The sequence below is a fragment of the Canis lupus genome, chromosome 17 (assembly GCF_003254725.2).
Source record: "Canis lupus dingo isolate Sandy chromosome 17, ASM325472v2, whole genome shotgun sequence".
Classification (NCBI taxonomy): Eukaryota; Metazoa; Chordata; class Mammalia; order Carnivora; family Canidae; genus Canis; species Canis lupus.
The window spans coordinates 50,447,989-50,469,179 of NC_064259.1; the positions used below are offsets into that span (position 1 = coordinate 50,447,989).

The 21,191-nt window shown below is 34.7% G+C and overlaps 1 protein-coding gene across 10 annotated transcripts in view; it reads left to right on the plus strand.

The window, feature by feature from the left end:
* The window catches only part of EXOC6B (exocyst complex component 6B), a 615,592-nt gene that overhangs the window by 360,985 nt on the left and 233,416 nt on the right, over positions 1-21,191 (plus strand). For all 10 annotated transcript variants that reach the window (XR_007403261.1, XM_025453542.3, XM_049096018.1 and 7 more), the window contains one exon: positions 4,936-5,115. Coding sequence is in view for 9 of the 10 variants with exons in the window: in XM_025453542.3 (XP_025309327.1) it covers positions 4,936-5,115 (180 nt within the window). In the remaining variant the exon portion in view is untranslated. The remainder of the gene's footprint in view (positions 1-4,935; positions 5,116-21,191) is intronic.

Below are 21,191 nucleotides of genomic sequence, written 5' to 3' on the forward strand. Positions count from 1 at the left end.
GCAGACATACACAAACACATAGACACACATAGGCACACACATCATATACACAATGGAATGTTATCCAGCCTTAAAGGGAAGGAAATCCTATCATTTGCAACAACATGGATAAACCTATGAAGCATTCTGCTAAATGAAATATGCCAGACAGAGAGTGACAAAACTGCATGGTATCACTTATATGTGGAATGTAAGAAAAAAATTGAGCTAAGAAACAGTAGAAAAGTTGGTGCCAGGACCTGAGAGGTGAGGGGAAACATGGAGAGATTGGTCAAAGTGTATAAACACTTCTTACTTCTGTAAGAAGAATGGGTCTGAGGATCTAATATGTAACATGGTGACTATAGTTGCTAACACTGTATTATATAAACGAAATTGGTAAGAGAGTAGAGCTTAAATGTTCTCACTAAAAACAAACAAACAAACTAACAAAAACATGGTGTTGTGTGTGTTAATTAATTTGATGTAGGGAGTTCATTTACAGTGTATATCTAATCATTGTGTTGTATACTTTAAATATCTAACAATTTTGTCAGTTGTATCTGAATAAAACTGAAGAAAGATTCTTCTATATATTTAAGGAAGACATTACACCACTTGGAAAACTTCCTAACTCCTTGTATGAGGCCAACATTACTGTAATACCAACCAGACATTACAGGAAAGAAAATCTACAGACTAGTATCTTTCATGAACATAGATAAAAATTCTAAACAAAACACTAACCTAACCCAACAATGCATTAGAGAATTATAACCTATGACCCTGGGATTTTTTCTTGGTCTGCAGCACTCACTTAACATTCAGAAATCAATGTGTTGCATCACATTCAGTGGGCTAAAGAACAATAGGTGCTCTCAGCCAACCTAGAAAAGAGGGAGAACTTTCTAAACTTGACAAAGAAAAAAATATGAAAGCCCTGCAGCTAACATCATACATGATGATGTGAAACTAGATTTTTTTCTTCCTAAAATCAGGAAAAGAACAAGGATGTTGCTTCTACCACTCCTATTCAACATCCAATAAGATGGGAAAGAAAATATTTACAGATTGGGAAGGTTTAAGTTTGTTTATAGATGACATGATTGTGTATAAGTAGAAAATATTAAAAAGTTAACAAAAAAACTACTGGAAGTAATAAGTACATATAGCAAGGCTCAAGATACAAGGTTAATATACAGAAGTCATTTGCTTTCCTATATACCAGCACATCAAAGGAAACCATCAATTTGCAATTAAAAATACAGTGCCATTTACGTTAACATCAAACAAGAGAGAAATAGGTATAAATTAGGAAATAAACAAGACCTACATGAGGAAATTTATAAAATTCTGATGAAAAGAAATCCAAGATGAAAGACCTAAATAAATGGATATATGTTCTATATTCATTTATAGGAAGTCTTAAAATTTTATCAAGATAAAGAAGAACTTTATCAAGTTCTTCTCAAGTGATTTTATAAATTCAATGCAATTTCAACCAAGATCCCAGCAGGTCATTTTGTGAATATTGACAAATTGATTCTAAAAGATATATGGAGAGGCAAAGCACCCGGAATAGCCAGCACAGTGTTGGAGGCCTGACAGTTTCTGATTTCAAGCCTTACTATAAAGCTACAGTAATGAAGTCAGTATGCTACTCACAAAAGAATAGATAATATATCAAAGGAACAGAATAGAGGGTCCAGAAATAGATCCACACTAAGATAGTCAACTGAATGTTGATAGAGAGTAAAGTCATTTAATGGAGAAAGAAAAGTATTTTTAATAAATGGTGTTGGGACAACTGGACATCCACATGCAAAAAAGAAAGAAATAATCTAGACAGCTTATTACACTTATTACACTTTTACTTTTATTACGGATCTTACAGTTTTCACAAAAAATTCAAAATGAATCAACAGACTTACATCTAAAACACAAAACTATAGAACTTAACAGAATATAGCAAAAAGGGAAAATCTCAGTTACCTTGGGTATGGCTATAACTTTTTGGATGCGACACCAAAAACCTGATCCATCAAGGGAAATATTGCTAAGTTGGACTTTATCAAAGTGAAAAGCTTGGTCTCTAGGAAGGACATTGTGAAGAGAATGAAAAGACAAGCCATAGGTAGGGGAAAAATATTTGCAAAACATATCTAATAAAGACATATCCAAAATATACAAAGAACTGGCAAAACACAACAATAGAAAACAAACAAAACCCAATTTAAAAACAAGCAAAAGATCTGAACAGACACCTCACTAAGCAGTGGGGAGAGAATTATATGTTAAAACTACCATGAGATACTACTACACAACTATTACAATGGCTAAAATCCAAAACACTAACAATACAAAATGCTAGAGCAGCTACAACTCTCATTCATTGCTGGTGCTAATGCAAAATGGTAATCAGTTTATCAGTTTCCTTCAAGTCTAAACATAGATAGTCTTACCATGCAATCTACTAGTCATGCTCCTTGTTATTATCCAAGTGAGTTGAAAACTTACACCACATGAAACCTTACACATATATGTCTAGAGCAGTTTTATTTGTAAATGGTCAAATTTGGAAGCTACCAGGATGTCCTGATATAAGTGAATGGATAAACAAATTTAAACATTCAAACAATGGAGCATTACTCAGTGATGAAAAGGAATGGACCACCAAGTTATGAAAAGACATGGAGGAAGCTTAAATGCTAAGGAAAAGAAGTAAGTCTGAAAGGCTAGATACTGTAAGATTCCAAATATATGACATTCTGGAAAAGGCAAAGTTATAGAGAAAGTAAAAGGGTCAGTCATTGCCAGGATTCAATGGATGAAAAAAGGAGGAATGAATAGATAGAACTGAGTGGATTTTTAAGACAGGGAAACTATTCCTTATGATACTGGTGATAATGGTGAAAATATGACATAATCCATTTGTCAGTACCCATAGAACTAACTATACCACACTAAGACCAAACCTTAATGCAAACTATGGATTTTAGTCAATAATAAAATATCAGTACTGGTTCATCAATTGTAACAAAAGTACCACACTAATGAAGTTGTTTTGTTAAGGGAAACAGCGGGAGGGGAATATGTGAGGCAGTATATATGTGAATGCTCTGTGCTTTCTGCTCAATTTTTCTTTAAGCCTAAATTTCTAAAGAATAATATTTATTAATGAAAAGAAAACTCTTAGTAAAATGGGAATTCAAGGACAGTATTAGATTATCATACAAGTGTGTAAATATGTAACCCCAGAAATGCTCATTGAAACATTGTTCATATAAATAGAGTCAGTGCCTGTAATTATAATATGTAAATACATTGCCAAATTATGCAGCCACTAAAATGATGAAAGTGGAGATGAAGGTATGAGTTAGAAATTTAGGAGTTAGAATTTATAGGACACAGTGACTGACTATGAAGGAAGGAATGGAATCCAATATCCTGTGTAGATTTCTGCCTTGGACTGAACTAGAGTGAAGAGTGGTGATTATGATCCATCTAGCCTTGGACTCTGTGTTTAAAGTTTTTATAGGTCAGGGATGCCTGAGGGGCTCAGCGGTTGAGCGTCTGCTTTTGGCTCAGGGTGTGATCCCAGGGTCCAGGATGGAGTCCCACATTGGGCCCCCTGAGAGGAAACTGTTTGTCCTTCTGCCTGTGTCTCTGCCTCTCTGTGTGTGTGTCTCTCATGAATAAATAAATCTTAAAAAAAAAGTTTCTATGGGTCATAATGCCCAGGAAGCAATCAGATATATGGGTCTTAGGGGAGTCTGGGTGGCTTAATCAGTTAAGCATCTGACTTTTGATTTTGGTTCAGGTCATCATCTCAGGGTTGTGAGATCGAGCTCCAAGTTGGACTCTGCTGATTGTGGAAGCTGCTTAAGATTCTCTCTCTCTCTCTCTCTCTTTTCCTCTGCCCCTCTGCTGCTCAGGTTCTCACTCTCTAAGAAAAATAATAAATAGATACAGAAAAAAGAGATATACAGGTCTTTAACAAGAGTAGATTTGGACAGTGTGAGCTCTAGGAATGATGTAATCACCTGGTGAAATTGAGAGGTTTAGAGGCCAGCAAAGTACAAGTAAAACCAGGAGAAAACCATGTTGTAAAAGTCAATGGAGACTAGAGTTACAGGAGAGAATGTTTAACAGAGATCAAGTAAGATCAGACTGAAAAATGAATATTGCATGTTATAGCATGAAGTCATGAAGTTACTGCGGACCAAACCGTGCTGACAGATTGTTAGCATTTGAATCCTGATTGTTCTGGTTCAAATAGACCTGTTTGTCCTGAAAATGTTTTTCTTGGAACATTAGTCCTATAATCCTTCTTACAGCCTTCTGCCTGCTAGTCTTCATCATGAATCTCCTAAACAGCATTTCTCAAATTTATTTGATGGAGGAACTCTTGTGCCATTGTGTTAGCATTTTTCAGATCTGATGTTCCTTAGAATCAGGGAACAGCAGCATATACCAATCTTTGAAGAAGCTTGATGACAAAGACATTGGAGAGGTAGGTTAGTAACTAATGGGAGTATTTAGGGCATGAAACTGAAACTTCAGGATACTTATTTCAAGCAAAGTGAGGGGACTAGGGGATATAGAGATGTTATTATTATAGGAAGGGAGGTTCTTGGAGTCCTAGAAGAAGTGAACAGGAATAAGACCCTGAAAGTGAGTATAGTTTTGAACAAGTGTAGGAAAGTGAAAAAAGATGCAGATAGTTGAGGGCAATAAAGACAGATTCTCTATTTGGTGAAGCAGAACAATAGCTTATCTTGCAGACACAGAATAGAAAAGACTCTACTCTGCTTTTGAAAAAGAAAAATTAATGGAGACTGTGATATTACTTGATATTTCCAATTCTGTTACTTAGTGGATATGTGAGATGTCTCCAAGTAGAAATTTCTGATAATACTGGAGTCTCAATGTTTTTTTAAATTCTGTATTTCACAGGATGCCAGACATGCGGCTGAAGAAGAGATTTATACCAACTTAAACCAAAAGATTGACCAGTTTCTACAGCTGGCTGACTATGATTGGATGACTGGAGATTTGGGCAACAAAGCCAGTGATTACCTAATAGACCTCATTGCCTTTCTACGAAGCACTTTTGCTGTATTCACACACCTTCCTGTAAGTGACAATTGCTCTTACATTGCCCATCATGTAGAAAAATGTTTTCTTAAAATCTAGTTTGGTGAAAGATGTTTGTGCTTTAACTACCTGGTTAGCTCTTTAGGATATAAAAGCTCGTCCTATAATTATCAACCCTAGATGAACTCTAGAGACCTCTCCATCATTTTTTCATTGCCTTTTAGATTCTGTTTGACAATGGTCCCTAATATTATGTCTATTTCTGTTCCTCCTAACTTCACCTAAAGTAATTAGTGCAAACACATAGTGTATGCCATGGTAGAAACAGAAGAAAAACTTAGGAGTTAGGATATCAAGTGTGTATCTTTTAGTCCTAAATATCCTTTTAATTTTTTTAACATCAAATTCTCTGGTGAAATTCTCCATCTTTTTATCTGGTTTATCTATATTTTCTCTATTTTCTTGAGCATATTAGTCATTTTAAAGTTGTTTTTTACTAATGGTAATGTGTAGTTCATCTACACATAGGTGGAATTGTTTCTGATTTTTTTTTCTTAGTTATAAGTCATACATGATCCTATCTCTTCTATTTTTTAGTTGATGTTAGACATTGCATTTAAACACATAGAGGTTCCAGGTGGTAACATCTCCCACCAGAATTGATGTATCCCTTCCTTTCTAAGTAGTTAGTATGGGCAGGTGTGTTATGGAGTGAGCCTCATCACCTTAATCTCATCATGGGCTAATCTGGGTCCAGTTTAGGTTGCAGATGCAATGTACCTTTCGTTTGCTTCTGTGGCTAGGATATAATTCTTCAGAGCTTTTAATGAGAGCCTGGCACATCGTCATCTTTTCAGAACCAAGAGGACTATGCAATTTGCCACGTTTCAGAGAAACCTTAGCTTTTCATCCTCCTGCCTTTTTAAAATTTAGAATTTGGCAAATGTTTTGAGAAGGAGGATTAGCCAGATCAGCCATTGCCGACAGGAAAAAAGTGGTTGGAGATTGTCAATTTCAGTTCCCCACCCCTTCAAGATCTTCAGCTTCCACCTGAGATTCTCGTGAATCCTCCCACTTGTGAGTCTTTTTCTGTGAAACACTGTAAGACTGTGGGGAATCTTAGTTTTCAAAGGTCATGACTTAGACCCTCACCTGTTTAGCTTTAGAATTCAGAAAATGTCTTGAGGCAAAAACCAGCCTTCAGATCTCCACTTTTGGCACTCCATCCCCATGGAAGCAACAAAAATTCAGTGATTTTTTTTTCACCCCAGTAATTACTCTCTGCTTGCCCCTAACCCAGATTCTCAGTCTGTTACTATGCCTATGTTTGGCAGATGCCTCCAGGGACGGCTGCGGAGCCTCAACTCACCTTGAAAAGGTCTGCCCTCTTTGCAGCTTTATTCCCTATAGTCCTTATTGCTTCCTGGCTATCTGGTATCTCTCTGTTTTTTCACTGCCATTTATACTGCTTGGTGAGACCATAGGCCTACAGAAAAATAGGTCATTTCATCTAGCTTCACCTTGATACTAAAGCCAGACAGAAGTAGCACAATAGAGCAAATGATGAAACAATAAATAAATTTTAGCCAGTCAATTCCTAAGTTTTTAAGAAAATAATTTTCCACAACTATGAAGGACTCATTCTAGAGATGCAAGGATGGTTTGATATTTAAAAATCTCAAAAAAAACAAAAAAAAATAAGTAAAAATCTCTTCATCTAATTGATTACATTACTAGGTGAAAGTTATGAAGATCATCTTTGTGTATTCAAAAAAATTACATTGCACATCCAGCCTGCATTCCTGATTTTTAAAGAAACTTACTAAAACTCATATATAATATTTCAATAATATGATAAAGAGCATCTATCTGAAATTTAGCAACCACCATAGATTTAATAGTAGAACACTAAAAACATTTATTTGCATTTACATAAAAAATGTGGCATAGATGCTTCTTACTAGTGCTTTAGAAGTTCTATCAAATATAGTAAAAGAAAGAAATAATAAATGCAACCATTGTTCAAAGATTATTACTGTGTGGTTTGATAACCTCCAGAAAATCAACTAAAAAATAATTAGGACCAATAAGACTTTAGTTATATGGTTCACTTAGAAAACAAATCAGCTTCTTGTATTAGCAATACTTTCATAGAAAATATATTGCAAAAAAATGCCCTGTTCATTATTGGACTATAAAATCTCTATAAGTATACTTAATAAGTTATATGTAGGCCTAATGTGAAGAACATGTCACAGAACAATTTAGAAGAGGCTTTATTGTGTACAAATACATACAGCATGTTAGGTGGGAATATTTCGTACTGAATGAATTTTTCCAAAATTATCTAATTGCAATAATTATAAAGTGAATTTAGTGGTTGTGGGTTATCTTAACTAAATAAATCTAAAATTTATTTGCTGACAAAAATGGACAGTATTTGCCAAAAAAATATGAAAAAGCAAATTGAATGTGGTCTTTTCCTATCAAGTATAGAAATGTTATTATAAACCAAAAATAATTTAACTGATACCCTTATCACACTGAAATACACTGATAGATTAAAGGAAGAGAACATAAAATCTATAAGTAGTTCCAAGTATGTAAGAATTCGGTGTATGATAAAGGTGGCATTACAATTCCCGTAGCCTGTACCACCTGCTAATTTGGATAAAAGGATGTTTTCATATATCAAAATAAATTCTAGATCAAATGCATGTTTACATTTTAATGTATTTAAATTTTTGTTTTAGATTTTACTTAAATTTAAGCTAGGTAACATATGGTGTATTATTAGTTTCAGGGATATAATTTAGTGATTCATCAGTTGCATATAACACCCAGTGCTCATTACATCAAGTGCCCTCCTTAATGTCCATTATCCAATTACCCTATCCCCCTACCCACATGTTCAAATTTTTAAAAAGAAAGAAATTATAGAAGAACTAGTAAAAATATTAGCAAATATTTCTGTAATCTGAAAATAAGTCAGCATATTAAGGATGACACTGAGTGAAATCTTTAAGGAAAAGGTTAATCATTTGGCTGCATAAAATGTTTTGTAAGATACCTAAAAAGAACTAATAAAGAAATAGAATGTGAACTTATTACAAAAGTAATTAACAAGTATTCCAAAAGGTTAATATCTTTTTTGTAGTATCTATATTACAATATAGATACAATAATTTTTGTAATATCTATATTACAATAATAACACATTGTTTCCAACCAGTAAGAAGAAGGCATAACCTACTGGGGAGATTGGCAGATATTGTATTTTAGGCAATCAGAAAAGAAGAAAAATAAAAGACTAAGGATAACATGAGAAAAATGTATAACTCAGGTAATAAGAAGGCATGCATATTAATGGGATGGGATTTTCTTGCCTCTAACCTTGCCAAAAGCAAGTAAAATGATAATGTTCAATATTTATGAGAAATATTTCCCCAAACAGGTATTCTGATACGTTGCTGGAGTGTGTGTCAATTGGTATATTCTTCTTGGTGGTCAGTCTTTCAGAATGCCTCAAAAATCTCTTAAAATTTGTTTACCTTTGACCTTGCAATCCAATCCCACCTTCGGAAATCTTACTTAATGAAACAATTATGGGTATATTATACAGTTCAGATGTAATAGTATGTTCAACATAGTATTGTCTTTTGCATAGTGGAGTTGGGAATAAATTAAAAGCCAGTACAGATGTGTTAGCTCAATAAATTAATATATATTCGTATAATATGATATCATTCATTAAATTAGTGGAGATGGATATTTTATCAATTTAAAATATGTTAATTATTTCTTGATTGGGAAAGCAGATTGCAAAATACTTTTATACAATAGGATCTCACTTTTATTAATATAGATACACACAAATCATCTATATCATGTACAGTAAAACTCTAGGATTATAGACTTCCTGGTTTAACTGTTCTAGTCTCTGTATAGCTTTTATTTTCCTTTTTGTTTATCTGTGTTTAAAAAATTTTTTTTCTGTCATGAAACATTTACTGCTTTTGTAGTTCTGGAGGTGGGGGGAAGGTGATATTTAGAACTATTATTCTCTGTTCCAAAGTTATTCTGTCCTTGATAATTAATTTATATTTAAAAAACCCCACTTTTATTGAAGAAAGAGTTTTACAAATGTGTTTCATTTTGTGGAAGGAAAATGGCCAATGGTATTTTGGCTGTAATTTCTTCCCCAACACTGTACAGTTACTTGAGTGAGTCAGATTTTAGAATTCATGGGCAATAAAATGCAATAGTTCAAATTCAAATCCATCCTGGACAGGTGTTCCCTATATTCATCTTCCTTGTTTTTTTTCTGTTCTTAAAATATAAAAATGACACCCTAATAATCGTGACTATTTATATGTGTCATATAGTGAATTGGTTCTTATATATACTATAGCTATCATATGTCAACCCCTTACTTTAATGTCAGCAGTACTGTTAATCAGACTCATGTTTGTCTAACACAAAGTATACGCCTTTTCCTCTAGTAGAGTTGTGACCTTTCTTGTAGGTCTATACTGGAAGTAATCTGTTGAGAGTTTTTCCTGTTTTTGTTTATTTTGAGCTGCCATTGCTACTGAAACACTATAACATATTGGTGTTGATCTGGTTGATTGTACTATTCAGAATCAAAGTCGGAGGTAACCCCAGAGCCCTAAATCCACAATATTGCTTCCACAAATGCCATGTTTCTTTGTAGTCTAGTATAGAGATTTTCTTTCTGAGGCTACTGTTTCAAAAAGTATTTGTATTTACCAATCATTATATTCTCTAGAATCGAATTGGTACAGCTTCTAAAACTACCACTTCTTCTGGTTTTTACACAGATAGCAAAAGAGACTGCCCAGCATCTGTGTTTATGTTCCTCAGCACACTAGATAACATCTTCATATTAGTAAAATGTATTAGCCAAACAGAGCTGTATCTGAGATTTGCTCTTGTGTACTAATAGTGAAAGATGAGAGGAAGGAGCTATTTCTGAGAAAAAAAACAAAATCACTTGTCTTTCAAATTAACATGAATATTTCTTTTCATATTTTAAATTCCTTAGCAAGAGTGGCTTTCTTGTCAAAGAGAGATTGAATAGGAAAAACAGACATGGAAAGAACTGTAAAGAAAAGCCAGACTGCCTTGTTATATTACATTTTGAAATACCCAGGTTTTCTTCTTCTCAGGGATGTTTTGTTACCCCCTAGCAACATAACCAAAGGGATAGAGCAGTGTGTAGGTGTGTGTGTGTGTGTGTGAATGTGAATGGAGAGGGAAAGACAGTGTTTTGAGTGGGAGTGGATGCCCTAGATTACACTTCACTGAACCCTGAATGGTCAAGGGAGGAAAATTATTGAAATTTGCAACTATTTTCCCCTTGAAGTTTTGATGACCAAGGTGGCCTACCTATTTTCATGAGGCACCCAGAAATTATTGTAATAATAAGGATTTCTACAGTTAGAATTCTAAAATGTCGCCATGTGCTTTAAGAGATGAGGTAAATACACAAGTGTGTTTGCAGGCTCCTGTTGTAAGATTTAGAATTGCATGCATAGCTACCCATTTTGCATGCTCAGCATAAGAGTGTACTTTTGAGAATTTATCCTTGTTATACTGATAATTATCTTTCAGAAATGCATGAGAGAGAGAGAGAGGGAGGGAGGAAATGCTGTCTCAAGTAACGGACACAGAGGAGGGAATCCTGACTTTGTTTTCTCTAACTGCTATTAATGTTAATTTATATGACTTGAGTCAAGATCTCTCTTAACCCGTTTTGGTTGGCCTCAGTTTCTTTGTCTAAAAGTACAATAAATACCTGTCCTTGGCTTTCCTTCCTAGGCACTTACTTGAAAGGACCTTCTTTAAGGGAAAGTCATTTTCTATGTAAAAGTTTCTGAAATTTCTCCTGCCTAAAACCCTTTTCAATGACATTTCTCTTAGCATTGCATTTAATTCTGTGAAATACTAAATTCTGTGCATTTATATATTATATTTATTGTTATATATTTATATATTATATTCATTATTATATGATTATATTCTCATATATATATTCTCACTTATTCCTTGCAACAAATTTATTTGTGTGCACACAAACACACACAAAGGAAAATGCTGAACATAGTACCTGTGTTATACAGTATGTACTCAAAAGATGGTAGCTATTATAAATATGGAGAGATAGTTTTATACACTGGAGAAAGCATGATCCAGTGTAAAAATATCTAGAATCTGCCCCATTATTGATTCTGTGTAATATAAATACATTATATAATAAAAATATAAATATATTCTCATATATATTCTCATTTATTTCTTGTAGCATATTTGCAAAAAAAGGTATTATCTCATTTTACATATGGGAAAAGTAAAGCATGGAGAGGTTTATAAACTTGTGACAAATTAATCATCTAGAGGTAGTGGGTCTGGGCTGTGAACTGCCATCAAACCCCAACTTCTTTTCCTACGAGGCTCTGCTACCTGTAAACTGTGCTACCTGTAAACACAAGGCTGTGTTTCATGGAGCCATCATTTAAATGCCTATCCTCTATGAGATTCTTACTCAGCATTTTTTGTTAGCATATAAAATAGTAGTCATTATGACCAGAACAGTTCCCAGTAGGAGAGGTAAATGTGATAATGTGCTCAGAAAGTGGAAACTCTGTTTGGTAAGGGAAAGGATACTAGTTAAGTAGGTTGCCTGTTTGTATCCTAACCTAGTTCCTTTAGCTGACATCTCATGTGGGAATTCTCTCATCTAATGGTAATAACAATTCTCTAAATCGGCCCAATCCCTGTGGTTTTCTCTTGAACAAAATATAGGCGTGCCTTGGCAATATTGTGGGTTTGGTTCCAGACCACGGCAATAAATCGAACATCGCAATAAAGCAAGTCAAATTAGTTTTTTGGCTTCCCCAGTGCATGTAAGTTATGTTTACACTCTACTGTAGTCTATTAAGTGTACAGCAGTATTATGCTTAAAAAACCAATATACATACCTTAATTGAAAAATGTTTTATTGCTAAAAAGTGCTAACCATCATCTCTGAGCTTTTAATGAGTTGCAATCTTTTTGCCAGTGGAGGTTCTTGCCTTGATGATGGCTGCTGGACTGATCAGGGTGATGGTTACTGAAGGTTGAGGTGACTGTGGCAATGTTTTACAAATAAGATGATGACGTTTGCTGCATTGATTTTCTTTTCAGGAATGATTTCTGTGTAGCATATGATGCCAATTGATAACATTTTGCCCAAAATGGAACCTCTTTCAAGATAAAAATCAGTTCTTTCCAACCTTTTCACTGCTTTATCCACTAAGTTTATATAATGTTCTACTAAGTCATTTGTTGTCATTTCAACAGTCTTCACAGCATCTGCACCACGAGTAGATTCCGTCTCAGGAACCCACTTTCTTTATTCATCCATAAGAAATGACTCCTCATTTGTTTAAGTTTTATCATGAGGTAGCAATTCAGTCCAGTCTTCAGGCTTCACTTCTAATTCTAGTTCTTCTGCTATTTTCACCACATCTGAAGTTACTTCCTCTACTGCCTTGAACCTTTAATTTACCAAAAACACAATATAAGCGAAATAAAGTGAAGTGCAATAAAATGAGGCAGGCCTATAAGGAAGTTTCAGATGTTCTCAAGGAACTGAAGGCATCAGAGCCTTCAGGATATTAGTCAAATTTTGCTTACATTAATTATATGGGTAGAGCTGGTATCCAAGGAATTTTTTTTCTTTTTTTTTTTCCTCCTCTGATACAACAAATTATAGATTTGTGGATGATTTCTCTGCCTACTGAGAAATCAATGTTCCCTGTTTCTGTGCTGTTAAGATTTTGCTTATTTGAGCTACGTAGAATACTTTGAAATCAACAGTTTAGCTCCCTATCGTGGTATTCGGGCTGTGAGTTTAGTTAGTGACTTATATTCTTTAGGAGTTTTATATTTCTTCAGAGACATCTTTGTGTGCTAGGCTATTACATAGCATGTTCCTCCAGAAAACTATTAGCAACAGCCACAGCCTTTCTGGCAGTATTCAGCCAGTAGTCCTTTGCCTCTTTGATATTGATCTGCTTTCATAATTATTAATTAAAAGATTAAAAATGTTTGATTCCAAATACTAAGAGGTATCTGCTTTTAATCTTGTTTTCAGTGGTGAGATGAGGTAGAAAATAAGGAGAATCTAGTGCTTAAAAGACCACAAAATGCTAATCCACTAGTTAGAGTCAGGGATTCCAGTGAGAACATCTTGGATACTGCTCTGTCTGGTCACTTTAGTAACTCAGATGCCTTATCTAATGAGATAGAAGCTACTCTGAGCCTTTTGCATTGGTACTGAGGTAGTGGGAAGCTGGGTATTTTCTGAGGACCAAACAGTTATTTCAACATTGCTTATAAGATCAAATAATTAAAAACAACCTTAACTGTGTAATAACAGGTAAATGACTATATAAACTGTATACTATTGATCCAGGAACTATTATGCACTAACTTTATGAATATTAAGTAATGATCCTGCACTGTAGAGTATTTACAATACAATGTCAAATGAAAATGTTAAAAAACAGGACAAAAATTTTACAAACAGGACAGCCCGAGTGGCTCAGCGGTTTAGCACCGCCTTCAGCCCAGGGCGTGATCCTGGAGTCCCTGGATCGAGTCCCACATCGGGCTCCCTGCATGGAGCCTGCTTCTCTCTCTGCCTGTGTCTCTGCCTCTCTCTCTCTGTCTCTTATGAATAAATAAATAAAATCTTAAAAAAAAAAAGAAATAAAATTTTACAAACATTACAAGTGTGTAAAAACTGTTAAAGCATGTTAGTAGTGGGCAAAATATTCAGGAGTTAATACGTAAAATGTAAATAGTTGTGGTGTAGCTTCCTAATCTTTTCAAAATTGCCATTTTATAGTTTTTTGTTATTGGTATTTAACAAATATTTAAGTGTTTGCTTTATTAGGAAGATTGAAATCTTACAATATTGTAACTAATAAGCAAAGGCAATTCTGACCTGGCAGAAGCACAAGGATCTAAGCATGTCCTAATAAAGCAAGTTGGTTTTTCCAGTGAAGTCTTTCTGGACTAGTCTCCCTCTTCCCCACAAGTCATACCCCAAGGGTTTGATTTTCTTGTAAACTCATATAGATCTTATTCTCTCCATTCTCTATTTAAAACTTTAGATATATTATTTTAAACAATTGGTTTTGGGAAAATATATTCTCTTTATTATCTCTCAGGTTACAAGCTCTTTGAAGGAAAATGTCTTAGACTTTAATATATCCTCCAGCACGGAGGACCTATCCAGTTGAATGTCATGATGAGATTAGATGTGCCTAACAGGAGCATTGTACATGGAACAGTCAGTGACTTCCAACTTAGATGAGCGTTCGCCATCACATGACATCTTTTCTATTACAACACTTTAATGTAAATTTATTTTGCTTTACAATTCCATCTCATTGAGAATGAAGTTGGGAAAACACTGCACAGGTATTTATCCAAGTTCACAAGGAAGAAAATACTGCTACTTACTGGAATACTGAATACTGGAATACTGGAATATTGCAGTTAGGTCATTCTAAACTATATTTTTTACTTATTTGACAAGATGGCAAATTTGAGCCTGCTGATTGGTGCCAAAATACTCTAGCACACATGTTGTGGGGTGAGGAGTTCACAGTTAAATGAACAGGAATCTAGTACATGCCACTGTTCTGCAATACTTTCATGGTGGTTTATAGCCATAGTTTTCATATGGTTTAGTAAGTGCTTGAACTTCTCCAAACAAATAACACACATTATTGGAAATCAGACACAGTACATACTTGCCCCTGGGGACTCCTCTTACTTTGAATTAGCAACTGCAGGCTTGTTGCTCTTAAGATCCCTGGCTGTAGATGAGGTCCAGACACTGTTTAAGGAAAAACTACTTTCTTAAAAAGTGATTAGAGTCTCTCTCTCTCTCTCAAACACACACACAGCCAAAAAATGAACTTTCTACCTTGAAATGCTTCTCTGAATACATTATATTTTTAAGAATACAGGATTTTTATTTCATTTAGAATAATTTGATTGCCTTTATAGTATTTCTGTAAATGAATGATTTACTATCTTTAACTATTCCAGCATGGAGACTTTTGTCAATACTTATAGTGACTATCTAACAAAGCAAGGAAGTTTTAAGCTCTGTGTTTGTATATGTGTTTTTTGTTCTGTTTTGGTAGATTGCTGTTTTTTGTTTTTAAGTTTCCTTTAATCGATGTGTATCTTGATAGCTCCTTTGGAAGTAGTCTTAAGATCAAGAGGTGACAAGGACCTGAAAATGGGAAGCTATCTTGAGAAAGAGAAAGAAAGAGTGTGAAAATGGGGGGAGGGGCAAAAGGAGAGGGAGGGAAAGAATCTCAAGCAGGCTCCCAGCTGAGCATGGAAACTTAATCCTAGGACCCATGAGATCATGACCTGAGCTGAAATCACAAGGGAAGCTGTTTTTCAATAGACAGATAGATCCTAACGCTATAGTTTTAAGCAGTCTATCATAAATCCCTTTTAAAGGTACTTTTCTTCTGTGCCTATTTTTTTCCTACATGTGAACCTAGCTTCCAACTAGAGCTATATACAATTTGAAGATTTTTCTTTAGAACTATATTTTTGGTGCCATGTTGATCATCTGTATTTCTGTTGTTGTAAGACAGATATGGTGACCCCAGCTCATTGTTTTAGTTAAGAGACCCCTGGAAAAATGTGTGTGTGTTTTGTGGTTTTTTTAAATAGTTTGTTTTTAAATTGAAGAATGGCAAGCATAGAAAAATGAACAAATTATATATAGTTTGAAGAATGTTCACAAAGTAGGTAGTCTTTTGTTTTCGGCATGAAGATCAAGAAACAGAGCATTACCAGTTTCCCAGAAGACCCTTTTAATCTTTCCTCCATCAAATCTGTACCTTTCTTCCTAAGGGTAATCGTTATCCGTACTTTTATTTTTTATTTTTTTTAAGATTTTATTTATTCATCAGAGAGAGAGAGAGAGAGGCAGAGACACAGGCAGAGGGAGAAGCAGGCTCCATGCCGGAAGCCCGACGTGGGACTCGATCGCAGGTCTCCAGGATCACACCCTGGGCTGAAGGTGGCCTCTGAGCCACCAGGGCTGCCCTATCCATACTTTTAATAACATAGCCTGGTTTTGCCTGTTTGTGGAATGTACTCTTGTGCCATTACTTAGGTTCAGTATTACAGTGGTGCTGTATATCCATTGCATATAGAAGTAATATAGACTACTCAATGTAGTTTCAAGTGTCCTTATAAAAGGGAGGTAGGAGTGTAGAGAAAAGGAAATGTAATGACAGAAGCAAAGGTCAGAGTGATACAGCCAAGAGACAAGGAATGTGAGAAGCCTCTAGAAGCTAAAAAAAGCAGGGAATAGATTTTCCCCTACCTCAAACCTTTAGAAGGAATGTTGCCATAGACCTATTTTAGACTTTTAGCCCCCAGAACTGTTAGATAATAAACCTGTATTGTTTTAAGCCATCAAATTTGTGGTAATTTGCTACAAGAGCAATAGAAATCTAATATAGCTGTACTCAGAGTTTTGGTCTTCTGATTCTACACTATTAAAAGTTATTGAGGGAAGTACCTGAATGGCTCAGTTGATTAAACATCAGGCTCTTGATTTTGCCTCAGATCATGGTTTCAGGGTCATGAGATCCAGACCCACATCAGGCTCCATGCTTGGAGCCTGCTTAGATTGTCTTTCCCACCCTGCCCCCCTGTCCTTCCTCTATTAAAAAAAAAAAAAAAGTTATTGAGGAATTCAAAGATATTTTGTTTGTGCAATTTATAGCTATCAATATATTTGAAATTGAGAGTGAGAAATTTAAAATATATTTTTAAAAAAATAACAATAATATACTCATTATTTGTTAACGTGAATAATGTATTTTTTAAGAAAAATAGCTGTATTTTCTAAAACAAGAAATTTAGTGAGAAGAATGGCATTATTTTATAGCTTATACAACTTTAATGTATGGCTTAATAGAACAATGTCGAATATCTCAAGTGTTCTGTATCAGTCTGTTGTGATAAATTGTTTCGTTTAATGTATATGAGAAAATGTGGCTGCAGATATATTGGATAAAGGAGGCTTTTCAGATTATTATTGATATTCTTAGGTATTACAGCAAAACTTGACAATTTTGTAAAGGTTAGTTGTAATGTGGAATCTGAAACCTTATCAATGAATTTTTCATATCCTGTTACCTAAAATTCATTGCTCTATTTTGTCCTTTGAATAGATCTTTTACCCATGTGTGATTTTGTAGCATCATGCATATGTCATTTATACTCAGTTATTCAAATCTTCCCAATGTTGGCATATTTTATTATTGGTATTAAAAAAACCCATCCCACACTCAGTAATATTACCACCAGTCTCATTTAAAAAGTCTTAAGTATTGGGAAGCTGTTATCATGGTGGCAGATACTGGTTTTCCAAAATTTGAAATTTTGCTTCTAAGCTTGAATTGTGTCATTAGTAAATAATGCTGTCAATTATTTTCTTTAAAGTGGCAGGCTCATTTCAATCATTTCTAAGAAAATGCCTACCAAAAACCCAAGCCTGAATTACCATAATTTGTCTGTCAGCTATTCTTTCAAATGAAAAGGGCGTTCCATGAAAATGGGGCTAGTTCAGCTTGCAACCCAAACAATTACACAAACGCTTTTCCTTGAGACAGTTACCATACTTTGCTATGCAACATAAATGTTTTATGCATACTTCCCAATTCATCACAAAGAATGTAAAAAAGACATCTGAAGAGTTGAGATTTAATAAAATTAATAATTTTTACTGCTTCATCAAGGACATTCTTAAATGAAACTGGCATGTGTTTTATTGTGAGTGCCTATCATTGAAGAATAAAAGGATTACTTAGTACAGTTTGGTACCGTAGAGTTAATTCATCCTAAGGCACCAGTTGTTTTGCCAATTATTGCTTTTGCAAATGTCAACACAAGTGAAATATCATCAGTGCAAATGTCAACACAGTAGAAAGAGACCAATAATATCTTAGTGTTATTATGAAAATTGTCTTGACTGTGTGGACACCTTGAGAGGGTCCAGAGGACCCTCAGCCATCTGTTGATGACACTTTGAGAACTATTCTTCTGGTTATGAATCCTTCATAGGATTATGTATTGCGAACATTTTCTCCTGGTTTTTGGCTTGCCTTTTCACTCTCTTAATGGTAATTTTTGATGATACATATTACCCTTTGAGAAGTATAAATTTATTTTTTCCTATTATTTTCAAAATTAAGCTTTTTTTTCCCTCCCAAAGGAATTGAAATATTGGTCATGGCAAATTGACACATTACCATTTTCCTATTCTAATTCTCTATGGCACACCTCTGCTTTCCAGATCTTCTGTTTTCTTCCTTAGCAAGATGGAGTTGCCTATTCTGTGGTGTTGGTGTATGTGATCTCTGCTCCTTACAAATCTGAAGTTTTTAATTACGTAGCTTCGATATACTTTGGTTTATGGTTCAAAACTTTCAGATAACTTGAAACATTCATGATATTAACTGGTAAATTGGAGAGGAAAATGGAAAGATTACAAAAGTAAATCTCAAATATTTACATGATATTTGATTCCTTTAGATCACAGATATTTTTTTATTAACTTTTTAAAAAAGATTTTTATTGGGATCCCTGGGTGGCGCAGCAGTTTGGCACCTGCATTTGGCCCAGGGCGCGATCCTGGAGACCTGGGATCGAGTCCCACGTCGGGCTCCCGGTGCATGGAGCCTGCTTCTCCCTCTGCCTGTGTCTCTGCCCGCCTCTCTCTCTCTCTCTGTGACTATCATAAATAAAATAAAAAATATATATATCAAAAAGATTTTTATTTATTTATTTGAAAGAGAGAGAGAGAGAGAAACCACAGAGGGAAAGAGAGAAGCAGATTTCTTGCTGAGTGAGCAGGGAAGCCAATGCAGGACTCCATCCCAGATTCCTGAGATCATGACCTGAGCTGAAGGCAGATGCTTAACCAACTGAGCCATCCAGGCACCCTCATTAACAATTATAAGCCTAGAAGAGTTTTATTTCAGGAAATGAATTATTCAAGATTATCCTAATATCATGAACCTTTGTATGTAATAAATAACAACATAGCGTACTATGTAGTAAGCATTTAATAAATATCAGCTATATTTATAACAGATAATATTAAATCTTGTGATAGATATTGTTATTATTAAAACTTAAAAATCCTTCTATAATATATACAAGAGACATTAGTTATTTCATTATTAAAGGGATAGTGTTGATTTGACATCTTGTAGGTGGTAAAGGAAATATGAGATGTCCGTTCCCGAGGGGACATTTAATCGTGCTCTTTCTTTAGGGTTTCCCTTTCCTTTAACAGTGGTCTATGGGGATCCTTCCAGTGTTTTTTGTTTATCTCTTTACCTTCCTGGTGGAATCTGGCTCCCAGGTGTAGGGCAGGTCTGAGTCTAATGAGCATCAGCTTTATAGCATATATGTTGAGTTTTAATAGTAATGCTCAACTCTCCAGTCCTAGTTCAGCCCTGATGTTAGTTCATGGCCCCAGTCTACTGGAAATAATATGGCTAAGATTAGAGTTAATCATACCTATTTTATGCTGAGGAAAGCTTGCTAGAACTGGCACAATTGTGTTACTGATGCTAGCTGCAGAAAGTCATGAGGAATGTCCAGTGACCTTTTGTCTGATTTGATGAGTTCCTTTAATTATGTTATATAGCATTTGATCTGCTTTTGATGAAAAACTTCCCTTCCCAAGACTACCAAACTATAATATCTTTATGGATAACTTTTCTATGACTCATCTTGACAGTTTTGCCATGAGTTAGCAAGTAACCTTCCCCCACTGTTTAATTCCTCTACTTTTTTTTAATCATGTGAAAGTCACGTGATTAACTTTTAATGGCTCTATACACTTTAAGCATATGACATTTGCCTTTCAGGGCCCTCTGGTAAACTTACCAGGCTGTCTCTGATGTCTTTATGGAGACTGAGCTGATATTTAGCTTAAATGCTTCTAGTCCAAAAACCTGGGAGGCACTCTGAGAAAGTGATCTTGTCTAAACACCAGAATTTAGCTTCTTTTTCCTTCAGATCTCCTTGCAGTCCATTTTACCCTGTCTGCATTAACAGGGTATGTGAATACTGGGGAACCTGTCACAAATTTCTGGAGGACTCATTTTGTCTCTTTATTATTTTTCCAGAGGATAGAGTGAGTATTGTTACTGATTCTTACCATTAATTTGCAACCTTTTATTTAGAGTAAAATTTGGATACCCAATGACTCTCTGTTTCTTCTTCTAGAATGGGAAAGCCAAATGCTGGAAAAAGTGGCTGCATAGAACATGGATTAGACCTTTTTTTGAACGAATCTAACAAGTAGAAGTTAGAGTAAAATTAAATAGTGTATGAACTAGTTAATTAATGGTCAACATTAGAACAGAGAATAAATTATTTTTAATGGAATGTTGTAAAGGTAATACATGCATAAGACCTAGGACTCTTGGTCTTCCAACCCTGAGATTCCTGTGCTTCTTCCTCTGTGTGCTAGAATCACATGTGAGGAAAATCTTGATGAATGTTGACATGGTGTGTGTATAAGGTTTAGAGGTCATCCAGCACAGTAACTATTAAAAAATATTAAAAATTATATTGATGGTAAAGATAATTTTAAATCAGGCCCTGAATTTGGAGTAATTTTCGCCTTATATTTCTTGTATTGCTCTTATTTAGTTATTAAATACTTATGTTTGACCCAATATAGTTGTAGAACTTAATGGGAGAGATCTATTCTGAAAGTTTGTTATAACTCTATCCTCCAGTAACTGCACTGGGGGGAAAAATAATGCTGTAAGACAGATTGGAAAGTGGAATTAGGAACATGAATAGCAAAGATAAAAGATTTATTTTTTAAAATTTTAATTCCGTTATAGATAACATGCAGTGTTATATTAGTTTCAGGTGTGCAATATAATAGTGATTCAATAATTCTAGCCTTTCTCAGTGCTCATCATGATAAGTACAATCTTTAATCCCCATCACCTATTTCACCCCCCACT